Here is a 22336-nt window from a genome sequence, read left to right on the forward strand (position 1 = left end):
AGACTAGGCTAGAGCTTAGTTTTTTCTTGTCTGGGGATAAATGAGTGAGATGCTTTTACCTGCCCCTTTCTCTCTGCAGCAGACCTGCGCAGTCTGTCTGGAAGACTTCAAGGGGAAGGATGAGCTAGGCGTGCTCCCGTGCCAACACGCCTTTCACCGCAAGTAAGTGGGAATGTGTCTAGGGTGCCCTTCGAAGGAGAAGTAATCAGAAAGTGTCTTTGGGAACCTTCTAGTCTCTGCCACTTCCTATCTACCGCTCGCCAGAGATGCTCCAGGTCCTGTGTAAACACCAAGCAAAGCTCAGGGGGATTAGATTGGGGCAGGGATAGGGATATCCCTTTCTTTTTTTTTTTTGAGATGGAGTTTCGCTCTTGGTGCCCAGGCTGCCAGGCTGGAGTGCAATGGCGTAATCTTGGCTCACTGCAACCTCTGCCTCCCAGGTTCAAATGATTCTCCTGCCTCCGCCTCCCAGGTAGCTGGGATTACAGGTGCCTGCCACCACACCTGGCTAATTTTTTGTAGTTTTAGTAGAGATGGGGTTTCACCATGTTGGCCAGGCTGGTCTCAAAGTCCTGACTTTCCACCTGCTTCCAAATTCCCAAGTGCTGGGATTACAGGCACGAACCACCGCAGGATATTCTTGTTTTGGGAGACAGCTGGAGCAGTGTGGTCTACCTCATTAGAGATTACCATTATTCCTTTGTTCCCAGGTGTCTGGTGAAATGGCTGGAAGTTCGCTGTGTCTGCCCCATGTGTAACAAGCCCATTGCTGGTCCCTCAGAGGCCACGCAGAATATTGGAATTCTGTTGGATGAGCTGGTATGAGTGTTGCAGCTACACCGAGACCTGGAGAAGACCTTTTGCCTCGTGGATGCACAGCTGTAACAAACAGGACTGTAAGGTGATGATGGTCACTTTCCCAGTGATGAGAAGGGTAGTCCAGGGCCGGGCTTCCACCCTCAGTGCGAGACCAGTGCCAGATGTGCCCCCACTTCCTGCCTCACGAAGCCTTCTTCCCTGCTACTCCATATTGGTGGCCTCACCCATCAAGACCACTGTCTCCTGGTACTGGACTATCTACCTGCCTTGTCCCTGCTCTGGGGGAAGGCGTCCATCCCCATTAAGAACATGGAGGACATCCTCTTTCAAGGTTCCTCTTAGGAGGATGAGTTGCCCTGACCCAGAAGGGATGAGATGGGCTCTGCCCCCTCTGCAGACCTTCCGCCCCCTTCTCAATTCTTCTGGAGGAAGGTTAGAAGGGAAGGAAGGAAAGATGAAGGAACCAAGCGCCTCCCCAAGAGGCGAGGGAGGCTCTGTATGAAACAGAAGAGCAGGGACATTAAGGAAAATGTCAATGTTTACATGGGACCTATGGAAACAAAGGCTGGCCGGTGCCAGCTGACTCCAGGGTAAGAGAGGGCCCTTCCCCTGCCAGGACCCAAGGTGCTATCCATTCATTCTCTTCCTCAGTTAATCTTGGAGCTTCCTGTTCCATGTTGAGGTTTGCTGACCCTCTAGATGAGGGCTAGTTCTGTACTCCAATTGATTCCCAGGGGCCTTTTTTTTTTTATTTTTTTTTTGGATCAAAAGGGGCATAGGGATGAGGGTATCTACCGTTAAGCAACAGATACCTCCTTCCCTTTGTAAGTAGTATTTTTATACTTCTTCCTCACCTCTCAGGCTTTAGATACAAAATCCCCAGAATGGAAGAGGGTGGGGATTTTTTCTATTCCTCCCTGCAGTGGGTGAGGGTGGGAGAAAGTTATGTATTTAAGGAAAAATAAATGTAATACCAAGTTTCTCTAACCTACTTTTGCTTGTGGTTGTGACTGCCTCGCCCCTTTCGGCCAATAGAGGGAACAAAATCCTCAAACTGCCTCTTCTCACTTCCCTATATCCACATGAAACACACACAAGTTCCTAATCCTTTTAAAATTTCTTTATTTTTATCTTTTTGAGACGGGGTCTCACTCTGTCGTCGAGGCTGGAGTGGAATGGCTTGATCATGGATCAGTGCCACCTCCCCGGCTCAAGTGATTCTCCCACCTCACCTCCCAAGTAGCTGGGACCCCAGGCGTGTGCCACAATGCCTGGCTAATTGTCTAAAATTTTGTGTAGAGACTAAGTCTCCCTTTGTTGCCCAGGCTGGTCTTTTAACTCCTTGGCTCAAGCAGTCCTCCCACCTCAGCTACCCACAGTGTTAGGCTTACAGTTTTGAGCCACTACACTCAGCCTAAAAGTTCCTAATCCTTTTTTTTTTTTTTTTAAGAGATGGGGTGTCACCATGTTGGCCAGGCTGGTCTCAAACTCCTGACCTCAGGTGATCCACCCATTTCAGCCTCCCAGAGTGCTGGGATTACAGGCATGAGCCACTGGGCCCGGCCGTTCCTAAACCTTGAGAACAGAAATTGATCTTTGATTATTATCTGTACAATATATGTTAGGGCTAACACCAAGGGGCATGAAGACCTTGCTAAACCAGGCTCCATCTGATTTCTAGCGTATTTTTAAAGGAAGTCAATGTTTGCAATCGCAGCATTCCATCAACTAAGACTTGAAACTAGCAGAATTCTACTTGTAATTCAAGCAATTGTCAGTCCCCTTACTACAACCAGTCACAACTAAAAAGGTCTAGGTTGCTACCATAGAGGCTTTGATCTCTTTTTTGGTGGTGGGAGGTTGACAGTGGTATAATCCCGACTCACTGCAACCGCCACCTCCTGGCTTCAAGAGATTCTCCGGTCTTAGCCTCCCAAGTTGCTGGGACTGCAGGCATGGACCACCACACCCAGATAATTTTTTGTGTTTTTAGTGGAGATGGAGTTTTACCATGTTGGCCAGGCTGGTCTTGAACTTCTGGGATCAAGTGATCCACCTACCTTGGCTTCCCTAAGTACTTGGATTACAGGCATGAGCCACTGTGCCTGGCCCTTATTTATTTATTTTACAGGTGTGGCTCTTAGCTATAATCCTAGCACTGTGGGTGGCTGAAGTGGGTGGATTGCTTGAGTTTAAAAAAAAAAAAACCTAGGCTAGAGTGCAGTGGCGCAATCATGGCTCACTGTGGCCTTAAACTCCTGGGCTCAAGCAGTCCTCCCACCACAGCCTTTAAGCAGCTAGGACCACAGGCACAAACCACCATGCCCAGCTCATTTTTGTACTTTTTTTCTGTAAAGATGGGATCTCACTATGTTGCCCAGGCTGGCCTCAAATTCCTGGGCTCAAGTGTTCAGCCCACCTTGGCCTCCCAAAGTGTTAGGATTACAGGGGTGAGCCACTGTGCCCAGACGTCTTATTTTTTCCTAGCTACTTGCTGGCAATAACTGCCATCTCTAGCAGTGTTACATGGTGGTGCTTTATGGTCCTCTGTGCACTCACACCTTGCATCCATGCCCTTCACCTTTGTTCTGTTCGTGCCCCAAGGAAGCACTGGGTCAGTGGTGGGTATGCAAAGTGCATTAACAGTGTTGGGAACGGCCTGTAATCCCAGCACTTTGAGAGCGCGAGGCGGGCAGATCACTTGAGATCAGGAATTTGAGACCAGCCTGGCCAACATGGCAAAGTCACATCTCCACTAAAAATCCGAAAATTAGCTGGGCGTGGTGGTATGCGCTTGTGATCCCAGCTACTCAAGAGGCTGAGGCATGAGAATTGCTTGAACCCACGAGGCGGAGGTTGCAGTGAGCCAAGATTGCGCCACTGCACTCCAGCCTCGGCCACAGTGAGACTCAAAAAAAAAAAAAGTTAAAAAGAGTGTTGGGAATGATTTTCATGACCATAATAAGCATGGAGCAGCTGGGCCTATATTTGCCCCTGAGTGTTGAACACAGAAAGAGTGTCTGCTGAGTATGCATACTGTTCTGGTGAGTAATAGATAAGCAGGAGGTACCCATGCACCCAGAGGTTCCAGGCCCCAGGGGTAGGACCAATGCCTTCTCATCCGTGATTGCACCATGGAGGCTTTCAGCACAGTGTGTGCTCGTGCTGGGCAGCCCCAAGGTACAGCTGGGTCACCTGGCAGTCATGGTGCAGTTATTGGCACTGGTCTTGATGGGATTCTTTGCCCATGGGTGCATCTGTTCTTGCCACCTAGTTCCTCCTCACAGAGTTAACCCCTGCTCTTCCTTGAAGCCACCAGCCCCTGCTTGCTGCTGCCCACCCTATGGGGCCTGATCATTGCTTTGTTGGGGATTCTGCATCATCTCCCAGCACCCCCAGCTTGCTTTAATGTGGGGAATAAAATGCATTCCCTATGCAAAACACAGAGCCTTCCGTCCAGCTCCTGCCACAGCCTCGTGGTAGGTACATTGCTGGAATCAGATGGGAAGAGCATGATCATTAGGTTGGCTTCAACTTTCTTGCCTCACCATCTCCCCTTCCTCTTATGGAAAATGTGTTTGAATTCATCAGCATTAGCATAGTTCTGATTGAATAATTTTTTGTGTTTATTTTTTAGAGTCTTGTTCTGTTGCCCAGGCTGGAGTGCAGTAGCATAATCTTGACTCACTGCAACCCCCACCTCCCAGTTTCAAGTTATTCTCCTGCCTCAGCCCTGCAAGTAGCTGGGATTATAGATGCGTGCCACCATGCCTGGCTAATTTTTGTGTTTTTAGTAGAGACGGGGTTTTAACATGTTGGCCAGGCAGGTCTCGAACTCCTGACTTAAGGTGATCTGCTCACCTTAGCCTCCCAAAGTGCTGAGATTACAGGCGTGAGCCACCGTGCCCAACCAATTCTGACTAAAATATTAGCACTAAATTGTCTGTGTTCGTGAATTTGAAAATCAGTGTTCTGAAGTCAAGAGAACGGAGAAAACTGCCTTGTATTATTTCTAGTGCTTCCATAGAGTTAGGTAGAATGCCATTACAGAGCACAGAGAAGGGAAAACTGGATATTGATCAGATTCGACTTGGCAGCAGCTGAGAACAAGTTAAACCATAAATAAACTCGTCCTCATTATTATGGTCTTGTGACTTAGTTCAGTATTTTGAAGAATCTACTCACTGGGCCAGGTGCTGAGATAGGACAGCTCCTGCCTCATAAAGCAGTGTAAGCAGTGTATTTTAGGTGAGTGGGCTTGTATGTCAGAGAGACCCTCAGCACCACTGGTGTGAGAACTGCAATGGTACCTGCCAGGATAGGACACGTGTGTCTCAGAAGCTGTATGAGCAAACACACAGGATTAACAGCCTGCTGAGTACCAGGGAGTGCAAACTGTTGAGAATAAAGTTGAGGTGGGCAAAGTGGGGAAGAGAAGTCTTGGGTGGGACCAGAAACCCAAGACCTGATAGAGTGAGAATCCTGCAGTTTCTTTAGGTTGGGCTTTTTAAAACTTTGGGCACCATTTGAGAGCTAAGCCCATTATTTTCCTCTTGTTCATGAGATATCCATGGGCAAAGAATATTTATTCTCATTACTGAAGGAGAATTTGTACCCTGAATGTGTTTCAAAGAGTAAAAAAACTACTGAGCGTGGTGGCTCATGCCTGTAATCCCAACACTTTGGGAGGCTGACACGGGTGGATCACCTGAGGTCAGGAGTTTGAGACCAGCCTGCCAACATGGTGAAACTCTGTCTCTACTAAAAATAAAAAATTAGCCAGGCATGGTGGCGAATGCATGTAATCCCAGCTACTGGGGAGGCTGAGACAGGAGACTCACTTGAATCCAGGAAGCAGAGGTTGCAGTGAGCCAAGATTGCACCACTGCACGTCAACCTGGGTGACAAAGCAACTCTGTCTCAAAACAATGCAAAAGCTAAAAAGCTGAAGGAAGCTGGGTGATAATCATAGGTACCAGAATTCCAACTTCAATGATCTTACGTTTGGCAAACAAACACCACTCAGTCAAAGATAATAAGAATTTACCCACCAAAGCGTTTCACAAAATGCATTTCTTGTCCCCTCACCCCACCACCCCTGCCGCCGTATATATCCCTCTGAGTTTCAGATTAGGAAAAAAATGTTGAGAAAAGCAATGGCTTACCTGTGACTACGCAGATAACAAGCATCAGAGCCAAGGCACAAACCCAGGTTGTGTGGGTCTAAGTTCAATATGGCTTTGCTGCCCCATGTAGCTTCAGAAGCAGATTGCTCTCTCAAAGATAAGAAGGCAGGTTCTATGAACACCTAAACTAATGCAATCCGGGAAGACAAAAACTCCAGATAATTGTCAAGTGATTTGTGTGCTTGTCGTTGTCTAGGGCCTTAGGGTGTGAGTGGTTATTTTTATACATAATATTTGTATGTGTTTTTGGGGTATGTGTGATATCTGTTACATGCACAGAATGTGTAATGATCAAGTCAGGGTATTTAGGGTATTCATCACTTTGAGTATTTACCGTTTCGATGTATGGGAATATTTCAGGTCCTCTCTTCGAGCTATTTTGAAATATACAATACGTTGTTGCTAACTTGAATCATCCTGCTCTGCTGTGGAATATCAGGACTCATCCCTTCTGTCTGACAACATATTTGTCCCCATCGATCACCCTATCTTTATACTCGCCACACATACCCTTCCCAGCCTCTGGGAAGGGTATCATTCTACTCTCTATTTCCATGAGATGTTCATTGTTTTTTCATTTCCACAGTGGATTACTTCTTTTAAAGAAATCTATGTTTGTTTGATTGTTTTTTCTTTTTGAGATGGAGTTTTGTTCTTGTTGTCGAGGCTGGAATGCAATGGTATGGTCTAGGTTCACTGCAACCTCTGCGTCCTGGATTCAAGTGATTCTCCTGCCCTAGCCTCCCAAGTAGCCAGGATTACAGGCGCCCACTGCCACGCCCAGCTAATAAGAAATCTAGACGGTGTGTGGTGGCTCACGTCTGTAATCCTAGCACTTTGGGAGTCCGAGGCGCTTGGATCATGAGGTCAGGAGATCAAGACCATCCTGGCTAACACAGTGAAACCCCATCTCTACAAAAAATTGGTTGGGCGTGGTGGCACACACCTGTAGTCCCAGCTACTCAGGCGGCTAAGGCAGGAGAATCGCTTGAACCCAGGACGTGGAGGTTGCAGTGAGCCAAGACTGCGCCACTGCACTCTAGCCTGGGCAACAGAGCGAGACTCGATCTCAAAAAAAAAAAAAAAAAAAGAGAAAGATATCTGTGTTGAAGCAGCATTTATGAAATGAGTAATTGGAGCAAGAATGTGAATTTGAAAACCGCTTACTGATAGACTGAGGCAACGGGTTTCTTCAAGGACTACCCTTTCATTCCTTGTTCCCTTCTTTCAGTTTTTTTTTTTTTTTTTTTTTTTTTTTTAAAGACAGGGTCTGGCTCTGTCACCCAGGCTGGAGTGCAGTGGCACGATCTCACTACAACCTCTTCCTCTCAGGTTCAAACAATTCTCCTGCTTCAGCCTTTCTAGTAGCTAAAATTACAGGTACCCACCACCATGCCCAGCTAATTTTTGTATTTTTAGTAGAGACAGTTTTACCATGTTGGCCAGGCTGGTCTCCAACTCCTGACCTCAGTAATCCTCCTGCCTTGGCCTCCCAAAGTGCTGGGATTACAGGTGTGAGCCACCACGACCAGCCTCTTTTTCTTTTTTTCTTGGACAAGAAGTCGGATTTATTGGTGGGTATTAAGAGGGGGTGGTGCAGTGGAAGCCATCACCAGTGCAGAGCAAACCACTTGTCCAGAGGGCCATGACTGGGGATGTACTTGACTGGCAGACATCTGGGATGAGCTGCTTCTCAGCTACCATGTTTTCAAATTTGTCCATGTTGAATTTGGTAAAACCCAGCTTCTTTGCGATGTGAATCTTCTGGTGGCCAGGGAACTTGAACTTGGCCCTACACAGCCTCAATCACATGCTCCTTGTTCTGCAGCTTGGTGCAGGTGGACATGATGACTTAGCCAATGTGAACCCTGGCCACAGTGCCCTGGGGCTTTCCAAAGGTACCTCAAATACCTGGTTGGAGCCTATATCAGGGGTAGTGCAAGGTCAGAGACATGAACATAACATTTGAAAGGCCTGTCTCCAACATCCCTTAGAGCAACCCATACAAGAAACAGGGAAACAGGCTGTATTCACTACCAAGGAAGACGCTGTTTGCAGCCATTGCGCACTGGGATCAGAACTTCTTTCTTATCCATCACTTCTCCTCTCCCATTCATTTTTTTCTCCTTATTCCTTTCTTTGCTCTTTTTTTTTCCCTTTCATCCCAGTCTAGTCTCTGTCATTGCTAAGAACATCAAGCCATTGCAGAAGCCTCCTAATGGGCTACGATGGTCATGAATAATTCAAAGCATATGCAGATTACTACGAGGGCACCCAAATGGTGGTTTAAGCTCCTACAGCAACCAGTTCTGAGTTTCTGAATATTTACTTACACATGTCCCTTATTTCTCAAGAAGGTGCTGATATCCTCAAAGACAGGAATAGAATCCATGTGACTTTTGAGGCAATGTGAGTGCGCTCATTCAAATACCAACCCAATGGAAGAAAAAACTAGATTTGTTTCAGTGTAGGTGAAATTGATTTGGAGGCATAGTGGATGTCACGTTAGGCATAAGGCAGAAAAAAATCAAAACGCATCTAAAATGCAATAGCACAATTATAACACGCTGGGGAGCTTGGGATTCCTCCATTCTGCCTTCAATATTGACCAAATTTCTATTGGATTCCTTTACTCACATTTTACATCTGCAGAAAAATAGAAAGGCTGCAAAAAGTGCCATGAGGGGCCAGGTGCAGTGGCTTACACCTGAAATCCCAGCACTTTGGGAGGCCAAGACAGGAAAATTGCTTGAGCCCAGAATCGCTTGAGACCAGTCTGGGCACCATAGTGATACCCCATCATTCATATATTTTATATATATATATATACGTATATGTGTATATATGTATAGATACATAAATGTGTATATATGTGTGTGTGTATATGTGTATATATGTATATATATAAGTATAAATATCCCAATTTCTTCCTCATGGCAATTATATATACATATGCACACATATATGTGTATTTATACATGTATGCATATGCATATATAACTGCCATAGATATGTATATATGTAATAACTGCCATGAGGAAGAAATTGGGAGAGTATTTTTAAATCTGGAGGGAGAAAAACCAAGAGACAAGCAAGTTGGTGGTCATTAGTATTATGTCGTAAGCATACATCTCCCATCTCCTACTCAGACATTCTAGAAATTACTGTTTTTCTTTCTTTCTTTTCTTTTCTTTCTCTCTTTTTTTGTGATGGAGTCTCACTTTGTTGCCCAGGCTGGAGTGCAGTGGCGCCATCTCGGCTCACTGCAACCTCTGCCTCCCAGGTTCAAGTGATTCCCCTGCCTCAGCCTCCCAAGTAGCTAGGACTACTGACACCCACCACCACACCCAGCTAATTTTTGTACTTTTAGTAGAGATGGGGTTTCACCATGTTGGCCAGGCTGGTCTCAAACTCCTAACCTTGTGATCTGCCTGCCTCGGCCTCCCAAAGTGCTGGGATTGCAGGCATGAGCCATTGCGCCCGGCCTCCTCCCTTTAAATTGATGCTGAGCTACCAAACTTCTGAGATCATGGGAAATGCATACCTTGTCTGCAATGCTATCTTTCTTTCCAGAAATATTCATGTACCTCAGAGTCACACAGGTCAACACTCCCCAGCCATCCTTCTGTACACAGCATTTAACCACTGAGCTGCTGGTCTCCTGGGCACCTTCTCTGGCCCCTGTCCCTATCTATTACCCTTTGTGCCTAGTGTGGAGTACAGGAAGCTTACTGAAGTGTCCAAGGCCCAGACACTGTGTAACAACAGCACAAAACCCTGTCACCAAAAGAGAAATTGCATTTCAAAGCAATACTCATATACCAGTAAGCTTCTTATATTAACTTGTGCTGCTAGCTTATCTTTTTGTGAGTTAACTGAGGGTGACTAGAAATCCGCCTTGAATATGAAGATGAGCAGAGAACTTGCCGACAGATTTTTGAAGAGGAGCTCTGACTTCAGGATGGTTTTAGGAATAACTCGAGTACATGGCTGGGTATAGTAGCTCCTGACTGCAATCCCAGCATTTTGGGAGGCCAAGGTGGGAGGATCAGTTGAGCCCAGGAGTTTGACATCAGCTTGGGCAACATAGTGAGACATGCATCTCTGCAAAAAATTTAAACAAAGGTGAGCTGGATGTGGTGGCATGGATCCATGGACCCAGCTACTCAGGAAGCTAAGACGGGAGAACTGATTGAGATCAGGAGGTCACGTCTGCAGCGAGCTATGATTGCACCACTGCACTCCAGGCTGGGCAAAAGAGTGAGATCCTGTCTCAGAAAAGAACAAAACGAAGGATTAATTTAGGTATGAAATCATTTTGTATTTACTTGTTTACTTATTATTATTTTTGGTGTGGGGGGGACAGAGTTTTGCTGTTGCCGCCCAGGCTAGAGTGCAATGGTGCGATCTTGGCTCACTGCAACCTCTGCCTCCTGGGTTCAAGCAATTATTTTGCCTTATCCTCCTGAGTAGCTGGAATTACAGGCACCCACCCCCACACCCAGCTAATTTTTGTATTTTTAATAGAGACAGGGTTTCACCATGTTGGCCAGGCTGGTCTCCAATTCCTGACCTCAGGTGATCCACTCACCTCGGCCTCCCAAAGAGCTGGGATTACACGTGTGAGCCACTGCACCCAGCCCATTTTGTATTTAAAATGTAGTGGCAGAGGCAGAGTTCACTGCCTCACTTAACTTTTCCCTTCCTTCCTTCCTTCCCTCCTTCCCTTCCTTCCTCCCTCCCTCCCTCCTTCCTTCCTTCCTTCCTTCCCTCCCTCCCTCCTTCTTTTTTTTTCCAGATTCTGATATGGTTTGGCTGTTCCCCTACCCAAAATCTCATCTTAAATTGTAATCCCTGTAATCCCCATAATCCCCACATGTCAAGGGGGGAACCAAATGGAGGTAATTGGATCATGGGGGCGGTTCCTCCATGATGTTCTCATGATAGTGAGTCTCAAGGGATCCGATAGGTTTTGTTTGTTTTTCTGTTTGTTTTTTTGTTTTTTAAGTTTCCTGATCTGTGCAGTTACTGAGCTAGATCCGATGGTTTATAAGTGTCTAGCACTTCCCATGCTTGCGCTCACAGTTCTTCCTGCTCTCCTGTGAAGCAGGTGCCTGTTTCTCCTCTGCCTTCTGCCATGATTGTAAGTTTCCTGAGGCCTCCCCAGCAATGCAGAACTGTGAGTCAATTAAAGCTTTTTCCTTTATAAATAACCCAGTCTAGGGATTTTTTTCATAGCAGTGTGAGAACAGAGTTAACACAAGGTCTCACTCTGTTACCCAGGCTTCAGAGCACAGTGGCACAGTCACAGCTCAGTGAAGCCTTGACCTTCTGGGCTCAGGTGATCCTTGCACCTCAGCCTCCCAAGTAGCTGAGACTACAGGCTAGTGCCACCATACCCAGCTAATTGTAGAGACAGGGTCTTGCCATGTTGCCCAGACTGGTCTCAAACCCCTGAGCTCAAGCAGTTCACCTGCCTCAGCCTCCCAAAGTTCTGGGATTACCAGAGTGAGCCACCGTGCTCAGCTCTCATTTAACTTTTAACCTTGATACATTTTATGTTGTATGCCAAGGCAAAATGAGAGAGAAACAGAGGCAGGCATCAGGAAGGTAGAACACCCTCCCCTTAATGCACATATTACATTTCTTGCACAATTACCCAGTGAATATTCTCATTTTGGACTTTTCTACACCCTAAATTTAGCAAGCTAGAATTATTTTTTTTCTCTTTTTTTCCCTGTAAGTCACTGTGTTTTAGGATAGAATTATCTTTTAAGCACCACTTTAAGCAACCTTTTTGAAAGAATGCTGACAAGGAGGAGATCTGTGTTTCCCTGTGGTTAGAATGCAACATCCTTAACTTAATCAATCATTCTGCCAAGAAGCCGAGTGTCATTATATGCTGACAACAGAGCAAAGACAGTAATCCAACACATTCATTACAGGTTTGTAGGATCAAAAATTTATACATTCAGATTGGAAAACGTGAGAAACAGACTTGCTGCCAGACCATTAATTCCAGGCATCTCTGCATTCTGTGTTCTAGAAGCTGTGCACATTGAATTGAATAATTGCCTGAAACACACCAGGAGATTTCATTATCTAAAGTGTATGTCGAGACTTTTTATGTTCTCTAAAATGAGAGGTAAGGAGTTTCTTACTTAATTTATATATTTTGAAACACTAAGATCTGTATATAAAATGCGTTTTTCTTTTTTGAGACGGAGTTGGACTCTTGTTGCCTAGGATGGAGTGCAATGGTACCATCTCGGCTGACTGTAACCTCTGCCTCCTGGGTTCAATTGATTCTCCTGCCTCAGCCTTCTAAGTAGCTAGGATTACAGGAATGCCCGGCTAATTTGGTATTTTTAGTAGAGATGGGGTTTCTCCATGTTGGTGAGGCTGGCCTTGAACTCCTGACCTCAGGTGATCCGCCTGCCTCGGCCTCACAAAGTGCTAGGATTGCAGGCATGAGCCACTGCACCTGGCCAAGTTTTTCTTTTAATGAGACATGCCTATAAAATAAAACAATTAGAATTCATTTCTTTGGTTTTCTTTTATTATTATTTGTTAGTAGAGATGGAGTCTCAATTTTTTGCCCAGACTGGTCTCAAACTCCTGGCCTCAAGTGATGCTCCTGCCTTGAGGACTCCCAAATTGCTGGGATTATAGGCATAAGCCCTTGCTCCTGGCCTAGAAGTAATTTACTTAAAGTCTTGTTTACAAAGAAAAATGCACTGAGCACATACAGAGGAAGAAAGAGCCTTTCCAAATGAATGATTTTTGTTCCAAGTATTTGAGAAACAAAAGGCTCACGTGAGGCAAGAGTCAGTGATGAAATGTGGCTGTGTTTTGGGAAAACATGGGATCTTTCCCTTCCATGCTTCATTATGAGGTTAATTTGTTGAGTAAAATAAACAAAGCTAACCCTGGAATCCAAAGAATGGATTTGAAACCCAGCTCTGCCTCTAATTAGCTGAGAGACCTCAGCCTAATTCCTTATCTCTCTAAACCTCATTTTTCTCCGAAAAATGGAGACATAGTAACTGCCTCAGAGTGTGATGAAGAGTATATAAAAGAGTGTATACAAAAGACTCAAAGTCATACTAATTATAAGCTTTTTTGTTTGTAAAGTCATAGGGGATCAAGCTAGGGGGTTCACCCTTGTAATCCCAGCACCTTGGGAGGCTGAGGTGGGCAGACCACTTGAGGTCAGGAGTTTGAGACTAGCTGCCCAACATGGTAAAACCCCACCTCTATTAAAAATACAAAAATCAGCCAGGTGTGGTGGCAGGCACCTGTAATCCTGGCTACTCTGGAGGCTGAGGCACAAGAATCGCTTGAACTCAGGAGGAGGTTGCAGTGAGCTGAGATCACGCCACTGCCCTTCAGCCTGGGTGACAGAGTGAGACTGTCTCAAAACAATAAATAATAAATAAAATAAAGTCATAGGGAGCCAGACAACTAAACAAAGGAAATAAGTGAAACGTCTGCAAGAAATAAGAAAGCTTGTGTTATCTCCTTTTCCTGCCATTATCCCAATTAATAATAGCTTTCTTTACCAAGCCTGCACTAAGTCACAGGCACTGCATTCAGAGTTGCTTTCCTTCTCTGGGCACAGCTGATTCCCACTGAATATACCATTTATGAAGAAGTCTAATGTAGATGATTGAGTCAGACTTCTCAAATTTATTCAACAGCCAACACCTATAGAGTGCCTACTACATGCCCATCATCATGCCAATGAATGAGACCAAAATGGCTCCTACTCCCAAGATGTTCACAGTCTAATGGGGGAGAGGAAGCCTAAATAAGCATACTCATATGTTTAATACACGCACTTACCATGGTAAGGTATGCAGTGCCTGCCTTAGTAAAACCAGAGGAGAGGAATGGACAAGGAAGGTCTTTCTGAGCAAGTTGCGTTTAAGGTCAGATCACAGGAATGACAAGAGGTGGGGAAAGGCCAAACAGAAGAGTGTATGTAAGAAACTGAGGGCCGGGCGCAGTGGCTCATGCCTGTAATCCCAGCACTTAGGGAGGCTGAGGTGGGCGGATCGCCTGAGGTCAGGAGTTCAAGACCAGCCTGGCCAACATGGCAAAACCCCATCTCTACTAAAAATATAAAAAAATTAACTGGACTTGGTGGCAGGCACCTGTAATCCCAGCTACTCAGTTGGCTGAAGCAGGAGAATCTTTTGAACGTGGGGGGCAGAGGTTGCAGTGAGCTGAGATCGTCCCATTGCACTCCAGCCTGGGCAACAAGAGCGAAAACTCCATCACAACAACAACAATAAAAAGAAAAAAGAAAGAAATTGAGACACAATAGAGCTGAGCTTGGGTTGTTGGCAAACACATCCCATGTAATTAAGCTTAGTGAGAGATGGAGAAGGAAGGTACAAATTAGGTCAAAGAAACACAGGAGCAGTTCAGGGAGGGCCTAGTAGCCATTAGGGAATTGTAACTTGTGATAATAGGACTGAAGCAGAGAAGTGACATTATCCTTTGACTTAAGTTTCTATTGGAAATGGAATTGTGTATAAGAATGGAAAAAAGGCCAGGCGCATTGGCTTATGCCTATGAGCCCAGCACTTTGGGAGGCCAAGGCAGAAGGATACTTGAGGCCAGAAGTTCAAGACTAGCCTGGGCAACATTGGTGAAACCCCATCTCTACTATATATATATGTAAAATACAAAAAATTAGCCAGGCATTAGGCTGTGTGCCTATAGTCCTAGCTACCCAGGAGGCTAAGGTAGGAATATTGCTTGAGCACTAGAGGTCATGGCTACAGTGAGCCATGATTGCACCACTGCACTCCAGCTTGGACAACAGAATTGTTACTGGTGGAAGGTGTCCAAGTGAAAGTCACATGGAACCAAAATGTTAGACAAAGCAACTTTGTAGGGGTCTGCCACAACCTCAGACCTTGCTTTCTCAGAAGAATGAATGCAACCGAGGGATAGAAGGAGAAACCAAGGCAAGTTTATTTTTTTCTTTCCATCCAAATCATCTTCAACAAGGCAAGTTTTAGAGCCAGAGTGAAAGTTTACTGAAGAGCTTCAGAGCAGGAATTAAAGGAAGGAGAGAACATTCACTTGGACAAGGACCAAGTGTGTGAGTTGAAAGACAGGTGTGCGGTTTGCGCTTTTGACTTGGGATTTTATATGTTGGCATGCTTCTGGGGTCTTGTTACTTCTCCCCTTGGGGTGGGCTGTCTGCATGCACCTGCCTGTCCCGCTGAGATCTTATCGAGAAGCCACTGATACATTTCAGATGTTTTCCATTTATTAGGACACTGCCTTTCCCTGGCACTGGCTGTGACCAATTATTATTTTATAAAGACAGTTAACAACCGCGTGACCATCACCTGATGGTTGCCTGACATTCCTGATATTTGTGTATATTGGGCGGAGCCCTCTCCTGGCCTGCTCATGCCTGACCAGCTACCTACTGTAACAAAGTGAAGGCCGGGCGCGGTGGCTCAAGCTTGTAATCCCAGCACTTTGGGAGGCCGAGGCGGGTGGATCACGAGGTCGAGAGATCGAGACCATCCTGGTCAACATGGTGAAACCCCATCTCTACTAAAAATACAAAAAATTAGCTGGGCATGGTGGTGCATGCCTATAATCCCAGCTACTCAGGAGGCTGAGGCAGGAGAATTGCCTGAACCCAGGAGGCGGAGGTTGCGGTGAGCCGAGATCGTGCCATTGCACTCCAGCCCGGGTAACAAGAGCGAAACTCCGTCTCAAAAAAAAAAAAAAACAAAGTGAGACTTTTTGTTGCAAAAAAAAAAAAAAAAAAAAAAAAAAAAGAATGAGCAAGAATGAGCTGGGGTGCGGTATCTTGCACTTATAATCCCACCACTTTGGGAGGCTGAAGTAGGTCAATCACCTCCGGTCGGGAGTTCAAGACCAGCCTGGCCAACATGATGAAACCCCATCTCTACTAAAAATACAAAAATTAGCCAGGTGTGTGTTACCCACCTGTAATCCCAGCTACTCAGGAGGAGGAGGTACAAGAATTGCTTGAACCTGGGAGGTGAAGGTTGCAGTGAGCCAAGAGCATGCCACTTCACTCTAGCCTGGGCAACAGAGTGAGACTGTTTCAAAAAAAAAAAAAGAATAAAAGAGGTCAATGAGGCCGGGCGCGGTGGCTCAAGCCTGTAATCCCAGCACTTTGGGAGGCCGAGGCGGGTGGATCACGAGGTCAAGAGATCGAGACCATCCTGGTCAACATGGTGAAACCCCGTCTCTACTAAAAATACAAAAAATTAGCTGGGCATGGTGGAACCTCCACCTCCCGGGTTCAAGCAATTCTCCTGCCTCCGCCTTCCAAGTAGCTGGGATTACAGGCACACAGAGCCACACCCAGCTAATTTTTGTATTTTTTTTTTTTTTATGACGGGGTTTCACCATGTTGGTCAGGCTGGTCTTGAACTCCCAGCCTCACGTGATTCGCCTGCCTTGGCCTCCAAAGTGCTTGGACTACTGGCATGAGCCACCACGCCCTGCCAATTTTTGTATTTTTAATAGAGATGGGGTTTCACCGTGTTGGCCAAGCTGGTCTCAAACTCCTGACATCAGGTGATCCACCCACCTTGGCCTCCCAAAATGCTGGGATTACAAGTGTGAGCTCCCACGCCCAGTCTAGAGCAGAAGATTCTAATTGAAATTAAAAAACAATTAATTTACCCATGAGGCATACAAAAGGAAATACCAGGTAGGAATTTGCGTAATTCTGAAGCTCAGCTATGGGTATAGGCTACAAGTCCACATTGAAGGCTGGACATAGGAGATGGTGGTACAGGCCATGGGAAGCACGGGATCACCTCAGGAGAGAAGGCTGCATTGTGGGCTACTGTGAAACCTCGGTTCTTGTCTTACTAGTGTAAAAGAATTCAAATAAGGCCAGGCGCAGTGACTCACGCCTGTAATTCTAGCACTTTGGGAGGCCGAAGGAGGATTGCTTGAGGTCAAGAGTTCAAGACCAACCTGGCCAACATAGCGAGACTCCATCTTAATAAATAAATTCATTAATTAATTTAAACAAGAGACACATAGCAAAGGAGATGCAGCACACAGCAATTTATTGCCAGGGAGAAAATATTCTGAATGCTAGGTATAGAACAGACAGGACAGCCTCAGGAAATTCAGGGTGGGCTGCTCCGGAGGATGAGACAGCGCTGACTGTTAACTGGGGACATGCCCTTTCCGGGAGTCTTACATGATTATTAATCAGGGGGTGGGAAGAAGTGTTACTAGCAAGTGAGTTCTGGGTGGTCCTTTGGGTGTCCATGCACGATAGCTGTACATGCTTGTTCACTCATCACACGTCTCGTTGCCATCTCTTTTTTTTTTAATTTTTTTTTTTTTTAAGAGATGGGATTTCACCATGTTGGCCAGGATGGTCTTGATCTCCTGACCTCGTGATCTGCCCACCTCGGCTTCCCAAAGTGCTGGGATTACAGGCGTGAGCCACTGCGCCCGGCCTCCATTGCCATCTTAAATCTCCACCCAGCAGTGTGTTTTTTACTATGATAATGAGCAAAGGGCCAGTCTGAAGACAGGTAAAATGAAAATGCACATGCCCTCTTGGGGCAGGGGACAGAGTTCCTTACTAGAGATAGCTTTGCTTGAATGAGCTTGACTACGATGTGACCGCTGGGGCTTATTGTGTGGATGGTGAGGTCACCACCACCACGGTTGCCTCATCTCAAGGGTGCGGTTACTTCCTTGACTACCTATCCTGCCGCAGTTGGGCAACGAGAAGAGTTTCCAAGACAGAGTCCTAAAGCATTACAATCTTCTAAGACCAGAAGGAAGCAGAGGATCTGGGAAAGGAGTAATGAGAGAGGGTGGAAGGAGAACCAGGACGGGTGGGCTCACCACAAGTGAGAGAAGAGTTGGGTTTAAGGAGAGAAAGGGTGAGAGTCACATGTCCTTGGAGATCACCTAAGAGGGATATGAAAGTCTCCACTGAATTTGGCATGAGGAGGCTACTGGGGACCTGAGCCAAAGCAGTTTTGCTGGATTTGTGGGGTGAAGGCGAGACTGAGTGTGTTGAAAAGTGAATAAGCTGGATACACTGGCTCATGCCTATAATCCCAGCACTTTGGGAGGCTGAGGCAAGAGAATCACTTGAGGCCAGGAATTTGAGATCAGCCTGGGCAATACAGCAAGACCCCATCTCTACAAAGAAAAATAATAAGTGAGAAGAGACAAGCCATTCCTAGAAAATTGAAAAGAAACACAAATGCATACAAATGTATATCAAGTTGCTCATATAGCCATTGTATTAGTCAGAATTTTCCAGATAGGTAGATAAGAGGGGAATTATTAGGGGAATTGGTTCACATGACTATGGAGGCTGAGAAGTCTTATGATATGCTATCTGCAAGCTGGAGAACCAGGGAAGCCAGTGGCGTAATTCAGTCTGAGTCCGAAGGCCTGAGAACCTGTGGGCCCCTGGTGTAAGTCCCAGAGTCTGAAGGCTTAGGAACCTAGAGTTTTCATGTTCAAAGGCAGGAAAAGATGGGTGTCATAGCTCCAGAAGACAGAATGAATGAAACTTTCCTCTGCCTTGTTATTCTATCCAGGCTCTCAACAATTTAAATGATGCCTGCCCACATCAGGCAGCTCTTCCTTACTTAGTCGCTGATTCAAATGCCAATCTCTTCCAGAAACACCCTGTTGGAAATAGCAAAGAAAAATTAGCACTGAGACAAAGGATTTTTCAGCAACGCTAATTTTACTTCCTGAACTGCAGAAGGATACTCTCACTAGCCATCTTGTCACAAGAGTTCAATGAACAAAGGAAAACACACAAATTTATCCCTTATGCATTTGGGGTCATCCTTACTGCTGTGTCTGATCTCCGTTGGCTGGAGCCAGACCTCATAATCTAAAGTAAAACCCAGTTGGCTAACAACTTACAACTTTTCTTTTCTTCTTCTTCTTTTTTTTTTTTTTTTGAGACAGAGTTTCACTCTTGTTGCCCAGGCTGGAGCGCAATGGCATTATCTCGGCTCACTGCAACCTCCATCTCCCAGGTTCAAGCCATTCTTCTGCCTCAGCCTCCCAAGTAGCTGGGATTACAGGCATGTGCCACCATGCCCAGCTAATTTTTTAGTATTTTTAGTAGAGACGGGGTTTCTTATATTGGTCAGCCTGGTCTTGAACTCCTGACCTCAGGTGATCCACCCACGTCGGCCTCCCAAAGTGCTGGGATTACAGGCGTGAGCCACTGCGCCCAGCCACAACTTACAACTTTTCTAAACAGGTAAAAGCAGTAGAGAGCTGGGACATGCCTGTGAGCACATCCAGCATAGATATCTTGGTTAAAATAGAAGGACATAAAATGTACTATGTAAGCATGGCATGTGTAACAGCTACATAGAATAGGGCTTAAGAAATTTATTAGCACACTTATTCTTTAACAAGAAAGGAAACTTTAATGAGGAACTTATTAAAGTCCACACACCCTCTCAGAATAACTAGAAATCACGCTTTACTAGCTATCTGGATATTCCTTGACCCAGTTGAGTTGACACCTAAAATGAACATCACAGCCATGGAGAAAAGAAGCCTATTTCAAGTGACTTGAAACATAGCATTTGGTTGAAATTATTATTATCATTATTATTAGTAGTAGTAGTATTTAAGACAGGGTCTTAACTCTGTCACTCAGGCTGGAGTGCAGTGGCCCAATCATGGCTCAGGCAGCCTCAACCTCCTGGGCTCAAGTGATCCTCCTGCCCCAGCCCCCAGAGTAGCTGGGACCATAGGCAAGTGCCATCTGGCCTGCGTAATTTTACTTTTTGTAGAGATGGTGGGGGTGGTCTAGCTGTGGTGCTCAGGCTGGTCTCAAACACCTGGCCTCAAACAATCTTCCCGCCTTGGCCTTCCAAAGTGCTGGGATTACAGGATTAAGCCACCAAGCCCAGCTAATTGCAGTTATTTACTAGGTATACCCTGAAGACAAAAATAAATAGCAAATAAGTCTTAAATTATATTCAATAATCTTATTTTTTCTCTTTTTTTGAGACGAACTCTCTTTCTGCACCCAGGCTGGAGTGCAGTGGTACCATCCTGGCTCACTGCAACCTCTGTCTCCCGGGTTCAACTGATTCTCCTGCCTCAGCTCCCAAGTAGCTGGAACTACCAAACCCAGCTAATCTTATGTTTAGTAATAACAATATTGCTATTTTAATACCTTTATGTGTATATTTTTGGATTAAGCAAATAATTACATTAATGTTATTATGAATCAAGATTTTCAGTAAAGGAAGGGCGTGGTGGCTCATGCCTGTAATCCCAGCACTTTGGGAGGCCGCGGCGGGTGGATTACAAGGTCAAGAAATTGAGACCAGCCTGGCCAACATGGTGAAACCCCGTCTCTACTAAAAATACAAAAATTAGCTGGGCATGGTGGCATGTGCCTATAGTCCCAACTACTCGGGAGGCTGAGGCAGGAGAATCGCTTGAACTTGAGAGGCGGAGGTTGCAGTGAGCCAAGATTGTGCCACTGCACTCCAGGCCGGTGACAGAGCGAGACTCGAAATAAAAAAGATTTTCAGTAAAAGAGGAGAGATACAAGTCTCATTTATTTTAAAAATGTATAAGCCTGAAATCTTATACATCTGAATTGTAAATATTAAATGAATTTATGATTTTTTTCTCCTTTTAAAGAGCATATATTTCCTAGATGTGTCCACTGAGAGCTAGAAGACTCAAATCAATACGAATCCAAGACCAATGACCTCTCACTCTTCAAATTGGATCCCTTAAATAGCTTTTCACCTTACAAGGAATCGGGGATCCTTGAAGAAATGGTTGGTTCAGTCTTGTCATTCTAGAAAGGAAGGAAGCAATCCAAGACTACTGGGTCATGTTAACAGAACACAGAAGCCAAAATGAAAAGACACTTCTTGGCAAACGATGGAACAATTTGAGTATAATAAGAATAATTGGCCAGGCACAGTGGCTCATGCCTGTAATCCTAGCACTTTGGGAGGCCGAGGTGGGTGGATCACCTGAGGTCAAGAGTTCAAGACCAGCCTGGCCATCATGGTGAAACCCCATCTTAAAAAAAAAAAAAAGAAGTACAATGGAATACAAATCATCACATCTATAAAATTCCTTAAGAGCATATGAAACTAGTAAGAACAGGCTGGGTATGGTGGCTCCTGCCTCCAAAATCCCAGCACTTTGGAAAGCTGAGGTGGGAGGACTGCTCATTGCCAGGAGTTAGCAACCAGTTTGGGCAACATAGTGAGAACGAGTCTCTACAAAAACAAACAAACAAACAAATAAATAAAAACTAACAAGAACCACCACCAAATATCAGGTATTCATTGAAGGTCACTAGGAGACTGAATTCATTATTCTAAAAACTGGTAAATAAAAGGAAAAAAATAAGCAATCTTGCTTTTCCTGTGCAAATTGTATTCAGGGTGATCAGATGACTGGTTGCTGAGTGCAAGTTCTATTTAAAACAGAGTTCCAGGTAAAGATGCAAAAGGAAACAACAGAATCAGGAAACTGACATTTTATAACACTAATGAAGTAATGAAATTAAGCAGTCATTTACTCATGGCTCCTGTAGCCACCAGGGCAAAGATTGATGAAGACATTTTAATAGATCGATCTGTCTTATCAGTAAAAGTGGGACAATCAGACATCACATGCCTCCTGCAATACAGTAAGAGGTACACAGCCCTACCCCAAACGCTAATCCTAAATTTCATTTTATCTCTAGTTTCAATCACCTCTTTACAGGAAATAAAGAAGATAGAGGAACAAATTTAAAATGACATCAAGAGCGCCTGTAATCCCAGCACTTTGGGAGGCCAAGGTAGGCGGATCACTTGCGGCCAGGCTGGCCAACATAGTGAAACCCTGTCTCTACTAAAAATACAAAATGTAGCCAAGAGTAGTGGCGCATGCCTGTAGTCCCAGCTACTCAGAAGGCTGAAGTATGAGACTTATTTGAACACGGGAGGTGAAGGTTGCAGTGAGCCAATATCACACCACTGTACTCCAGCCTGGGTGACAGAGCAAAACTCTGCCTCAGAAAATAAATAAATAGTCGGGAATGGTGGCTCACTCCTGTAATCACAGCACTTTGGGAGGCTGAGATGGGAGAATCACCTGAGGTCAGGAGTTCAAGAACAGCCTGGTCAGCCGGGTGAAACCCCGTCTCTATTAAAATTACAAAAAATAGCCGGGCATGGTGGTTTGTGCCTGTAATCCCAGCTACTTGGGAGGCTAAGGCAGGAGAATTGCTTGAGCCTGGGAGGCAGAGGTTGCAGGCTCACTCCTAGGCAATGAGA

The 22336-nt window shown here is 45.3% G+C and overlaps 1 protein-coding gene and 1 pseudogene across 1 annotated transcript in view; one reads left to right on the top strand and one right to left on the bottom strand.

Annotated features, from left to right (window-relative positions):
- The window catches only part of RNF122 (ring finger protein 122), a 51132-nt gene that overhangs the window by 19068 nt on the left and 9728 nt on the right, over nucleotides 1-22336 (top strand). Inside the window, exons 5-6 of the mRNA XM_003938106.3 lie at nucleotides 80-162; nucleotides 711-21858. Coding sequence (XP_003938155.1) covers nucleotides 80-162; nucleotides 711-825 — 198 coding nt within the window. The 3' untranslated portion in view covers nucleotides 826-21858. The remainder of the gene's footprint in view (nucleotides 1-79; nucleotides 163-710; nucleotides 21859-22336) is intronic.
- LOC120361566 (small nucleolar RNA SNORA70) lies at nucleotides 7978-8074 on the bottom strand (annotated as a pseudogene).

The sequence above is a fragment of the Saimiri boliviensis genome, chromosome 13 (assembly GCF_048565385.1).
Source record: "Saimiri boliviensis isolate mSaiBol1 chromosome 13, mSaiBol1.pri, whole genome shotgun sequence".
In the NCBI taxonomy this organism is placed as follows: domain Eukaryota; kingdom Metazoa; phylum Chordata; class Mammalia; order Primates; family Cebidae; genus Saimiri; species Saimiri boliviensis.